Below are 12,712 nucleotides of genomic sequence, written 5' to 3'. Positions count from 1 at the left end.
TTCTCTTTTTTTTAATCATCTTTTACTTTTTTTTTTCCTCTCTATCATCTTTCTCTCTCATACCCTTATTTTTTGATTTTTTGTTCAGTTTAAATTGTAAGATTTAAAATTTTTAAATATTTTTTAATCTTCAAAAAAAAAAAAAAACGTTCGGGTACTGTTTTCAAATGAAACCTCAACTTCGTCGAAAATACGATTACTTTGAATGCCGGCTTCAAATACTTTGTGGTTTGAAGTCAACTCTCAAATGGTGGCTTCAATCCACCAATCAATCAATAGCCCGCAGCTTTATATTTTTTCGATCTTGGTCAAATTTGAAACTTCAAAGTATAAGCATTTTCTTGAGAGAGAGAGACAGAAAGAAGGGAGATTTTCTAGAGAGAGAGAGAGATGTGTACGTTAGAGAGGAAAGGCAACATCTTCATCCTAACGCTAACAGGCCCAGGCGAGCACAGGGTCAACCCCACTCTCATCGACTCCATCCGATCCGCCCTCAACCAAGTCCGAGCCGCCGTCACCACCACGGCCTCGTCATCATCTCCCTCAGCCCTAATCACCACCGCACATGGCAAATTCTTCTCCAACGGCTACGATCTCTCTTGGGCCCAGTCCTCTGAATCCCGCATAGAGCTCATGGACGCCAAGCTCCGGTCCCTTGTCGCCGATCTCATCTCCCTCCCGATGCCCACCATCGCCGCCGTATCCGGCCACGCCTCCGCCGCCGGCTTCATCCTCGCTCTCAGCCACGACTACCTTCTCATGAGGAGGGACCGCGGCTTCATCTACATGAGCGAGCTCGACATCGAGCTCCTTCTGCCACGCTGGTTCTTGGCGCTGATCGAGAGCAAGGTCGGCTCGCCGGCGGCTCGGCGCGACTTGTTGCTCAGAGCCGATAAGGTGAAAGCCGACGTGGCAGTGGCGAAGGGGATTATCTACTCGGCGCACGATAGCGCGGAGGAGACCGTCGAGGCCGCGGCTAATTTGGGGGAGGAGTTGGTTCGGCGGAAGTGGAACGGACACGTGTACGCTCATATTCGGAAGGACTTGTTGTCTGATGTTCTGGATGAGATCCGCAGAAATACTACTGGCAGAAAATCACGACTGTAGGTGATAATTTGGTTCGGGTCGGGTCTGTTTTTGTTTTGATTGGCCGAAAATTGATGTGAGTTTTGTTGGGTTGGATTTTTCACTTGTCTGTCATTTTATGTTACCAATAAAAGATGGGATTAGCATATTCTCAAGATCTTGATCGAATAAAATCAGTTATTAGAACCATTCAATTTATTAATCTTCGTATAAGGGTTAAAATTACAAAAAATCATTCAAATCACGAGGATATTACTTTAAACCTATACAAAAAAGCTATTCTATACATTTAAATGAGTTTTTGCAGTGGTAATCTTCTAACGAAGATTAAAAAAATTAAACAATTTCGATTATAAAATTTATACGGTCTAAATACGTTATTCGTAAGAAAGAACTAGCTCATCCTCCAATGAAGGAATGCAAACATTATTCCTAATAAAAATTCAATTCTTCCCGTATTATTCTGTACCTAAATAACCTCAAATAAGTAGTTTATCACATACCTTACAATAATTATATATCATTCTCATTCATGTACATATCAAGTAACATGTATGTTTAAATCTGAGTTGTGAGTAAGAAGCTCTTCATGGCACCACCCCAACCTTTTTCAATACCACCTTATCTAAGTTATAATTTTCGTTCTATGGTTCAAAACCAATCAAAATCTAAAAGATAAAAAGCAAAAATTGATTCTGAAAAATCTTCATTGTTTACAACAATCAAACTATTTGATGAAATGGCTGTCGATAACAAATTCATTAAGTTAATCAAACATTATTAAAAACAAATCCATAAAGTTAATCCAACATTATTATATGTTTTAACCATTTTTTAAAATGCCGCCTTAATTGCATGAAAGTATTTCTCGATTGAATGTGACATGTTCGTTGAAGACAGAAGAAAAAACAAAAGAGGACAACATTTTATAATATTATGAAGTCACAAATGATGCATCAATTTGACCAATCCATGGGAAGAAGGCAAAGTCCTTGAATATTCGATCCTCCATAACCAAAGCTTAAACTTCAAATTCTAGAGAGAGAGAGAGAGAGAGAGATGTGCACATTAGAGAGGAAAGGCAACGTCTTCATCCTAACGCTAACAGGCCCAGGCGAGCACAGACTCAATCCCACTCTCATCGACTCAATCCGGTCCGCCCTCAACCAAATCCGAACCGCCGTTACCACCACCGCCACGTCATCATCACCCTCAGCCCTAATCACCACCGCGCATGGCAAATTCTTCTCCAACGGCTACGATCTCTCCTGGGCCAAGTCCTCCGAGTCCCGGTTGGAGCTCATACGCTCCAAGGTCCGGTCCCTCGTCGCCGACCTCATCTCCCTCCCCATGCCCACCGTCGCCGCTGTTTCCGGCCACGCTTCCGCCGCCGGATTCATTCTCGCTCGCAGCCACGACTACCTCCTCATGAGGCGAGACCGCGGCTTCATCTACATGAGTGAGCTCGACATCGAGCTCCTTCTCCCGGCTTGGTTAGTGGCGCTGTTCGATCGCAAAATCAGCTCACCGGCGGCTCGGCGCGATTTGTTGCTGAGAGCCGATAAGATGACGGCGGACGTGGCAGTGGCGAAGGGGATAATCGACTCGGCGCACGATAGCGCGGAGGAGACGGTCGAGGCCGCGGTTAGACTTGGAGAGGGGTTGGTATCGCGGAAATGGAACGGACACGTGTACGCTCAGATTCGCAAGGACTTGTTGTCTGAAGTACTGGATGATATCCGCGTGAATAATACCGGCAGTAGAGCGCGGCTGTAGGTTTATGGGTCGGATAGGAATGTGGGCTTCTCGGCCCAATAGTTTCTTTAGGTTGGACTCACTATATCTGGGCTGGTATCTTGGCCCAATATGCGCTGTTTGCCACTTCTTTTGTCATACTATGTTGACCACCCCCCAGAAAAGAAAAAGTTTCTTGTGATTGGGGAGTAATTTCTTTTAGGCTCGAAACATATTTTTAATGTTATAAATAAAAATTATACAAAAAAAAAATTTGTAAGTCAAATTATTTCCATTTAGTTTAACCCGAAGGGGAAAAATCAAACCATAAATTAACTAGTTAAGTAGTAGGCTTTTCTAGAAAGTTTGAAATTTGTTCATGATCAAGTTTCGTTGGTGGTTGAGACGTGATATACTGTGGTTCTGCGTTTTGAAAATGTATTTTGTAGGTATCACTTCAACTCATAAGTAGGGTGGTACCGTGGTTAGGGTATGGTATTCCATTAGGATGCGTTTGGTACGTGGGATGGGATGGAACAGAGTGGGACGGACGCGTTCCGTCCCATGTTTGGTGCGTTAAAATTATATGGAACGCCTGTTCCACAAAACGAAAATGTGTTAGATTTTGGTTCCATCTCCCCTCTGCAACGGGTTTTTCCATCCTGTGGAACACAAATTCATAACATTTTAAGACAAAAATACCCCTTCTTTTTTTTCAATATTTACATCATCCAAAAAACAAACCCTAAAATTCTATCTTCTTCGTTCCATCTTCTCTGCCTGCCGTTGCCTTTTCCCGTAGCCCTCCTCCTCATCCTCTCCCGCAGTAGCTGCATCTCCAGGTTCGATCTTGATCTTCTCTCGTAGCCGCTACATCTCTAGGTTCAATCTCTGTTAGGTTTCCAGCCGCACAGAGAAGAAAAGGTTCAGAATAAAGGGAAATGCAGGAAAAGTTTAAAAGGTTAATTCATTTCCTTCCCCCTCAAGGATTACAAAAGGGAAATATATATCCACTATCCACTACAGACAAAAGGTTTGGTGCTGAGTCACCATAAGAAGTAATGCCATTACAATTCAGAGGGAACAACTTGGAGACAGTGAATAATGGTAAGGGCCCATCACGGTACCCCCTTACAAAGAGCCTGTCCTCAGGCGACAAATTCAGGGAACCGATCCAAGATAGAATCAGCATCCTCCCATGTGGCATCATGCTCTGGAAGACCGTCCCATTTGATTAACCAACGAGTGACCGCGCGATTTTCATGCTTGAACATACCACGTTGAAGGATTTTTTCAAGGGACCAAAGGAAGACACCATCAGAAGAGAGTGGAGGCAAGGTAGGAGAAGCTACCTGATGGTCACCAATTTTGGGTTTGAGCAAGGACACATGAAAGGTAGGATGAATGCGTGACGGTGATGGAAGATCCAGTGTATAAGCAACATTGCCAACCCGAGCGCGGACCTGGAAGGGGCCATAGTAGCGAGGAGCCAACTTCGGACAGTGGATTTTGGACACTGAAGTCTGCCGATAGGGTTGGAGTTTGAGAAAAACCCAGTCGCCAATTGTAAATGTCCTCTCAGAGCGGTGTTTGTCGGCGTGTTGGCGCATTCGGTGTTGTGCCAGCTGCAAGTTCTCACGTAAATACTTGAGCAAGGCATCACGATCACGAAGAGTGATGTCAACGAGATGAACCAGAGAAGCCCCAGGAAGATAGGTCGAGACTGTGGGAGGTGGGTACCCATAAAGTGCCTGAAAAGGGGTCAGTTGGATGGCTGATTGGAATGTGGTATTGTACCACCATTCGGCCCAAGGCAACCATTGAATCCAGTCTCGTGGTTTGTTCATTACAAAACAACGCAAGTAATGCTCAAGTGTGCGGTTCAATACTTCCGTTTGTCCGTCCGTCTGTGGGTGATAAGTGGAACTCTTGCAGAGAGTGGTGTTTTGGTGCTTAAAGAAGGCAGTATAAAACTCACTGATAAAAATGGGATCACGATCACTGACGATGGAGGCCGGCATGCCATGAAGACGAAAAACCTCCTGAATAAAGATCTCGGCAATCTTGGGGGCAGAATATGGGTGTTTAATAGCAATAAAATGCCCATATTTGGAAAGGCGATCCACTATGACCAAAATGGCATTGCGGCCATGAACTGATGGAAGGCCCTCAATAAAATCCATCGCAATGTCTGACTAAACTTGGGTGGGAATGGGAAGGGGCTGCAATGGTCTCGGGGGTTTCATGGACTCATAGTTGATCCTTTGGCAAGTGTCACAAGCTGCCACAAAAGTTTTCACCTCCTTTTTCAGGCCCGGCCAATTGAAATTGTTGGTTAAACGTTTATAAGTACGTAAAAACCCAGAATGGCCAGCTGCGGGTGAAGCATGAAATTCATGGAGAAGACGAGTCCGCCATGCAGAGGACGCCGGAACAAAAATACCAGTTTTGTAGTAAAGGAGATCTCCTTGGAGTGTGAAAGGAGCCCGACTTGCAGGAGCTTCCCTTAAAGCCGTGAGAAGTGCAGAAGTGTGAGAGTCCGACTCGTAAGCCGCATGAATTTCTGCAATACAATCGAAAAGGGGCTGAGAAAGACCCATTAAGGTAAGCATCTCTGAACGGCGGGACAGAGCATCGGCTGCGGCATTCAAAGTGCCGGGTCTATATTCCAGAGTATAGTTATACCCAAGCAACTTAAGCAACCATTTTTGTTGAGCCGGAGTAGTGATTCTCTGGTCAAGAAAGTATTTTAGAGTCTGGTGGTCCGTAAGGATCTTGAATGGGTGGCCAATCAAATAGGGCCGCCATTTTTGAACTGCAAACACCACTGCCAGCATTTCTTTATCATACACAGAAAGTGCCTGATGTTTGGGTGCCAATGGCTTGCTAAGAAACTCAATAGGGTGGTGGTCCTGTGATAACACCGCACCAATACCGTGATTGGAAGCATCACACTCAATAGTAAATGGTTTGGTGAAATCCAGAAGAGCCAAAACTGGTGTGGTCGACATCGCCATTTTGAGGGCAGAAAAGGCGTTGTCGGCTGCAGGGGACCATTGAAAGTTGTCTTTACGGAGTAAGTCAGTAAGAGGTCGAGCAATAATCCCAAAATTACGAACAAACTTGCGGTAATAGCCTGCGAGTCCCAAAAACCCCCGAAGGGTACGAATGGTGGAGGGAGGCGGCCAATCAGCAATGGCCGAGATTTTAGTAGAGTCCACTGACACTCCATCTGCTGAGATGATGTGCCCCAAATATGCAATCGAACGTTGGCCAAAAAGACATTTGGAAGACCTCAATTTCAACTGATGGTGGCGTAAAATCTGAAACACCGTCGTTAAATGAGTCACATGTTGGTCCGCCGAAGTACTAAACACCAAAATATCGTCGAAAAAGACGACGACAGATTTACGCAACAGTGGCTTGAATATAGAATTCATCAAAGCTTGAAAGGTGGCGGGCGCATTGGTAAGGCCGAAAGGCATGACAGTGAACTCATAGTGGCCTTCGTGTGTCCGGAAGGCAGTTTTGGGAATATCGGCCTCGTGTATTCGTATCTGATGATAGCCCGAATGCAAGTCTAATTTAGAAAATATGACAGCACCTTTTAATTCGGCTAATAATTCATCAATAATGGGAACTGGGAAACGGTCTTTAATGGTGACGGAATTCAGGGCCCGATAGTCGACACAAAAGCGCCAAGAGTCCGCCTCTTTTGCAACTAACAGTGCCGGCGACGAGAAGGGACTGAGACTAGGTTGTATGATACCAGCCGATAACATTTCGACAACTTGCCGTTCGAGTTCCGCTTTCTGGGCATGACCATAACGGTAAGGCTTCACATTGACAGGACCTGTGCCTGGAAGCAAAACAATACGATGATCAATAGCCCGATGGGGTGGTAGGGTGGTCGGCGGAAGGAAAATGTCATCATACTGAAACAGTAGGGCTTGAATAATAGCTGGTGCAGAGGTTGCCATAGAGATGGATGAACTGAGACTAGAGATCTGATGAAGCACATTAACCGAAGCATCAAGAGAAGAGTTCCCCTGCCGAGATATTGCTAACAATGTGGAAGGAATAATGGAAGTGCCCACCAATCGATAATTTGTTCCATCCACTGAGAATTCCATGATCTTGAGAAGAAAGTTCCATCCAACAAAGCCCAATGTCTCTAACCAGTCGAGACCAAGCACCATGTCACAACCCATGACGGCAAGGAGGTGAAAATTGTTCTTGAATGCATAACCTTGTAACCACACTGGAACATTGGAAGCCAAGCCTTTGGTACGAAAATAGCGCCCTGTTGCAACCATGACAGGCTTACTGTGCGAGGAATCAATGGCCAAACCCAAACGGGTTGCCACTTGAGGGTTGATGAAACTTTGGTCAGCTCCCGAATCAATAAAGACGTGAACCGGGGTATTTAGTATGAACCCTTCCAGTCGCATAGCTTTGCCGCGAGAGCGCTTAGAGGCAGAAATAGCATGGAGAGCAATAGGGTGCTCAGGTTGTTCAACCAAATTCGGAGCGGGGGCAACAGGTTCATCGAACACCGGCGACGGATCGAGAACTTCATCCTCAGCAAGAAGCATAAGAATATGGGATTGGCGACAACGATGACCTGGTCTATATTGATCATCACAATTAAATCAAAGACCCTGTTCGCGACGTGCCCGCATTTCCATCTGAGTAAGGCGAAGTACAGGCTTAGTAGGGGTTGAGGCAGGTGTGGGTTGAGAAGGCCGAGACAGGGAAGGTGTCATGGTGTGGGGGGCAGAAGGTAACGGAACCTGTTTAGAAGAGGTGTTAGGCGAACGGGAAAAACCCGGTCGCAAGGATGACCGCTGGCCCTGTTTGGTCTCGTAAATGCGAGCTAGCTCAATCGCACTGGCGAGAGACGACGGCCTTTGGGCCACCACATCATCTTGTAGTTCCTCTTTGAGACCCCCTAAAAATGCTCCTAAAAGCTGAGCATCGGACCAATCCGGAGTTCGACATGAAAGTCTAATAAAATGACCCACATACTGTTCAACCGATCCAGTTTGGGATATATGAGAAAGGGCCATGTGAAAATTCAAAGAATCTGTAGGCCCAAAACGTTGCAGCAACTGAGTGGTGAAAGTTGCCCATGAAGACAGGGGAAAACGCATTTTGAACCACCTCAGCCAATGGGCAGCATCCCCACCGAGGGGTAGACCAGCGACTGTGGCACGGCAGCAGCCCTCAATCTCATGATAATCGAGAAATTCATCAGCCATTGCAATCCAACCATATGGATCATCCCCAAAGAAGCGAGGAAGCTCAATTTTCAAATGTTTCGGTCCATGGAAGGTGAGGGAAGAGGGTGTGTAAAGGTGGGGAGAATGGAGATGGGGTTCCAGTGGTTGTAAGGCGGATCCGCCAGTAAATGGAGGAAGATATCGGTTGGTGGGGGCAAGGGTAAGGGAAGGGGAAAATGGGGGTATGTTTGGTGTGGCGTAGGAGAAAGAGGATGGTCCAGGTTCAACATGGGATGTGGATGGGTGGGTGGTAGAAATGGGGTAGGAAGGGGAATTTCCCCATGTGGTTTGGGGAAGGGTTGTATGAACGGTGGAAAGGGGGGTAGACCCAAGAGAAACCGGTATGGAACCGATAGGGATCTGAGAAACGTTCTGGTTTGTGGGTTGGGTTTTGAGTGAACGAAGCTCTTCGATCACTGTCTGTTGAAATTGTTCCTGCCGAGCTCGACCCACCGACAAATCTGCGAGAGCCTGTTGCAGATCAGATATATGGTGTTGTAGATCATCTTGGCGGAGATTTATCATGGTCATTGTTTCACTAAATTCATGGAGCTGGTTGAATATTTGTTGTCGCTGAATTTCCTGGAGTTCTTCTGCCTCCGTGACATCTGCCACTGTCACCGAGGCTTTGTTTTTGCCCATAGAAGTGAACGAGGCTCTGGATACCAATTGTTAGGTTTCCAGCCGCACAGAGAAGAAAAGGTTCAGAATAAAGGGAAATGCAGGAAAAGTTTAAAAGGTTAATTCATTTCCTTCCCCCTCAAGGATTACAAAAGGGAAATATATATCCACTATCCACTACAGACAAAAGGTTTGGTGCTGAGTCACCATAAGAAGTAATGCCATTACAATTCAGAGGGAACAACTTGGAGACAGTGAATAATGGTAAGGGCCCATCAATCTCGGTCTTCTCTCGTAGCCGCTGCATCTTCAGGTTCGTTTTCTTGATTTTTCCATGGAAAATTTCAATTTTTTGGGAAAATATGATGATTATGAGAAAATAAGTTAGTTTTCTTGGTTTCTCTGGTTTAACTTGTGCTTGGGAAAAAGAACAAAGTCTGATTTCTAAGGTTTGTTACGATTCTGGTTTGTAAAGAATTGGATCTGGTTCTGAGCTGTGCGATTTAGTGGGTTCGGTTGTGAGCTTGGCTTTGTATGATGGAAAAAGCTGGTTCTTTCTGCATTTGGTCAGCTGAAATGTTAATCAGTTTGATGCATTTTAATGGTTATTTTACTGATTATTGGTCAGTGTGTATAATTGAGTTTTGATACATTTGGGTTTTGACCCAAATTGTGTTTTAGGAAAGAAGAGATGCTTTGGGGTCGTAAAATTAGTGTAGAATCATCGTTTGTGAAGTGTTTGAGCTAAATTCTTTTGGCCTTTTTAGGGGTTTTGGCAAATTCCATATTTTTTTTCACAAAAATTGGGTTCGGCATAAATAACCCTTTGTACTGGGAGTTAAACACACACTGAGAAGCCTTTCTTGCGTGGTGAAATCGTAAGAAAATACGTAGGCTAGATTGGAAAATGGGTTTGAAATGTCCCTCGGTCACTCATCCATATTGGAAAGCTGCATCACTGTGGGTTTTAGAGCATTTCCCTGAGACTGTAACAATTAACATAGATAGTCAAAGAGGTGTCTCTATGGGTGGAAATATTTTGGTAGGAAAAGGGGTTGAAGGGACAATGTAACGTTGCCTGCCAGGGATCTTCTTATTCCTTATTAGTATTTTCTTTTAGGGGGAAGGGAGAGATGAAATATATAGGTTTTGGCTAACATTTTTCTTAGTTTTCTATTCGATTCTTGTTTTGCATTGTGCTTCTTTTTCTTGTTAGTTGCTGTTGTATATTGGAAGGTATGGTCATAGTATGCGAAGCAAGTTGTCCTTGTGCATCAGTGGTGTCATTATTTTTCGTTGTTAGAACCTGTTTGTTGGCAATCAGTTGCCAAATTATCGGATATCTTTTTTGTTGTAAAATCATGTCCTTTGTCCAACTTCTTTTCCTCCCCCAGCCTAGTGATTTATTTTCTTGTTGCATACTTTATCCCACTTTATATTCATTGTTGGACGCTTTTGATTTTCCATGTTTAGCATCTTTAGCAGCTGCGATTCTTCATAAGGCCAAAGCTGCTAAAGATGGAATTGAATGATAATGCTTTTTCATTATTTAGGGGGTAAATTACATAGTAGCCCCTCAGGTTTGAGGTCTATTGCAACCCCATACAACAACTTTAAAACATTTCACTTTCATACCTCACGTACTATTTTATTTCAATATAATACATCCATTACATTTTCCATCCATTGATCCGTTAAGTGCTGACGTGGCTGCCACATTTGTCCCACGTGGCTGCCAAATGTATGCCACGTGGCAAAATATTAATTTTTTTTTTTAGAAAACTTGAATTTTCTCATTTATTAAAAAAAAAAAAAAAAACTTAAACCTATCCCATCTCCCCGCAACCCCCCCCAAAACCCAGATCTCTTTTCCCCACCCTACAACCCAGATCTGTTCAGTTTTCCCCCACCCCTACCCACCCACCCACCCAACCCACAGAGGCCTTACGCCTGCCTTCCAGACCCACCTCAGTCAGAACCCGCCACCCTCCTTCGGCCCCCCTTCCTGCTCACGCTCGACGCGCCTCATCCTCCCCTCGCCCCCCTCTCCCCCCCCCCCCCCCGCGCTCGCGACCCTCCTCACCCAGAACCCGATGCCTACCCCCTTTATCCCTTCACCCACTATTTTCTCCTCTCTGCAACTCGAACCCTGCTTATTGGTTGACTCTGACAATTAGGTATGTATTTAATTTTGTCCTTTCAAATTTTGAATTTTTTCTGTGCTTGGTTGGTGCTGGTCTGAAAATGGAATTAGGTTTGCTAAGGGTGGGTGGGGTTGCAGATGAGAGAAGGGAGAAATGGGGTGGGGTGAATAGAAGAAAAGGATCGGGGAACGTGGTGGTGGGGTGGGGGTTTGCTGGGTTTTTTTATGAGATGAAAGGTGAAGAGAATGGAGGAGAAGGAGGTGGGTTGGGGGGGGAAGGGTGAGGTTTCTGGGTTTGTTTGCGGGGGTGGGGAGTTGCGGGAGGTGGGTTTCGGTTTAGTTTAGTTTTTTTTTTTTTTTTAAGATTAAGGTGGTTTTAAAAAAAATTAAAAAATTATTTTTTGTGCCACGTGGCACACATTTGGCAGCCATGTGACACAAATGTGGCAGCCACGTCAGCATTTAACAGATTAATGGATGGAAAATCTAACGGATGTATTATATTGAAATAAAATAGTATTTGAGGTATGAAAGTGAAATGTTTTAAAGTTGTTGTATGAGGTTGTAATAAACCTTAAAACCTGAGGGGCTACTGTGTAATTTACCCTTATTTAGGATGTACAAAACATGTGAGACATGATGGGCACGATAATGCTCTGTGGTTGATTACTTGGTGCTTTTCTTTTGTAAAAGTTGCCCTTGTCTTTAACCATGTCAGACATCATGTAAGTTTGTAATTGCTTTGCTAGGAGTGAAGCGTGCATGGGGTTTAGGAAAAATTATGTGAAATATTGTGACTTGCAAGTAGTTTTACTAGTGTGCGTGATTGTAAAAGATGGTCTGTTGAAGTTTATTTGGTGTTCTCATATGCTTATCTCTCCTCCTTGTATACGGGAGTTTTATCGTGTTGAATGAATTACCATTTGAAAAAAAAAAAAAACATGATTTGGAATTATCACAAGATTGGTCATTCATGGCTTGCTGATAAATTTGTGTCCTTTTTCTGTTTTATTATTACTTACCAATGCTCTTTGCTTTTTGTTTTCTAGGTCCCCATGTATGTTGTTGTAGCACATTAGATTATCTTAAAGATCCAGTCTTGTCCCAAATAGCCTTTTATTAGATGAATACTCAAGAAACATAAAGTTATTGCTTCAGGCCATGGGTATGTTGACTGATATGTACACATCAGTATGGCTCTACAGACACATCAGCATGAAGGTTACACATCAGCAAGGCACACATCAGCGAGGCAGTTAGTTTGTTGAGATTGTAGGAATGTTGTTAGTCTGTTGGGATTTGTAGGGATAAGAAAGTTGGTTAGTAGCTTATGAGTGAAGCAAAGAATACTTGTATAAATAACGAACACCTCTCTCTGGAATTCCTTCATTGTTCAAGGAATACAATCTTTAGTCATTCACTTTTTCTCTCTAAATTCTCTGCCATTGTTTTTCGTTTTGCTTCTTCTGCCATGTCTTCAGTCAAGAAATGGCATAACATATATTATCGCGTAACATATCTTTAGCCATGTGCTACTGTAAAAAATATATCATAGATAAACATATATGTGTTCAAATATGAACAAGTTCACAAAAAAATAAAAATAAAAATTTGTCCCGTCCTGTTCCACGCATAAGCATTGTACCAAACAACAGACGGAACAAGGGTAAGTTAGTCATTTAATCTTTTGGTTCCATTTCGTCCAGCGCGTACCAAATGCAGAATGGAACAACCGTTCCGTTCCGTCCTGCGCGTACCAAACATAACACGGAATCTCCGTTCTGTCCCGTCCTATCTCGGCCCGTCCCGTCCCGTCCCATCCCGTCTGTGTACCAAACGGTACCTT

At 44.0% G+C, this 12,712-nt stretch overlaps 2 protein-coding genes and 1 long non-coding RNA gene across 3 annotated transcripts; all 3 read left to right on the top strand.

Moving 5' to 3' along the window:
- The first annotated feature begins 154 nt into the window (after window positions 1-154).
- On the top strand, window positions 155-1,275 carry LOC103406329 (enoyl-CoA delta isomerase 1, peroxisomal-like). Its single transcript, XM_008345326.4, has one exon. The coding sequence runs from the start codon at window positions 391-393 to the stop codon at window positions 1,105-1,107; it is 717 nt and encodes a 238-aa protein (XP_008343548.1). The 5' UTR covers window positions 155-390; the 3' UTR covers window positions 1,108-1,275.
- Window positions 1,276-1,983: 708 nt separating this feature from the next.
- On the top strand, window positions 1,984-3,022 carry LOC103435861 (enoyl-CoA delta isomerase 1, peroxisomal-like). The gene has a single exon (XM_029101020.2). The coding sequence runs from the start codon at window positions 2,146-2,148 to the stop codon at window positions 2,860-2,862; it is 717 nt and encodes a 238-aa protein (XP_028956853.1). The 5' UTR covers window positions 1,984-2,145; the 3' UTR covers window positions 2,863-3,022.
- A 5,972-nt stretch (window positions 3,023-8,994) lies between these two features.
- On the top strand, window positions 8,995-12,286 carry LOC139196029 (uncharacterized). The gene is made up of 2 exons (XR_011581100.1): window positions 8,995-9,036; window positions 11,916-12,286. It is a non-coding gene; the product is annotated as an uncharacterized lncRNA (long non-coding RNA).
- Window positions 12,287-12,712: the final 426 nt, after the last annotated feature.

This window comes from Malus domestica, chromosome 01, assembly GCF_042453785.1.
Source record: "Malus domestica chromosome 01, GDT2T_hap1".
Classification (NCBI taxonomy): Eukaryota; Viridiplantae; Streptophyta; class Magnoliopsida; order Rosales; family Rosaceae; genus Malus; species Malus domestica.
Note: the sequence above shows the minus strand (reverse complement) of the source record. Positions and strands in the feature narration are given on the sequence as shown.

Coding starts and splice junctions, on each gene's coding strand:
- LOC103406329 (XM_008345326.4), top strand. CDS start 391: ATGTGTACGTTAGAGAGGAAAGGCAACATCTTCATCCTAACGCTAACA.
- LOC103435861 (XM_029101020.2), top strand. CDS start 2,146: ATGTGCACATTAGAGAGGAAAGGCAACGTCTTCATCCTAACGCTAACA.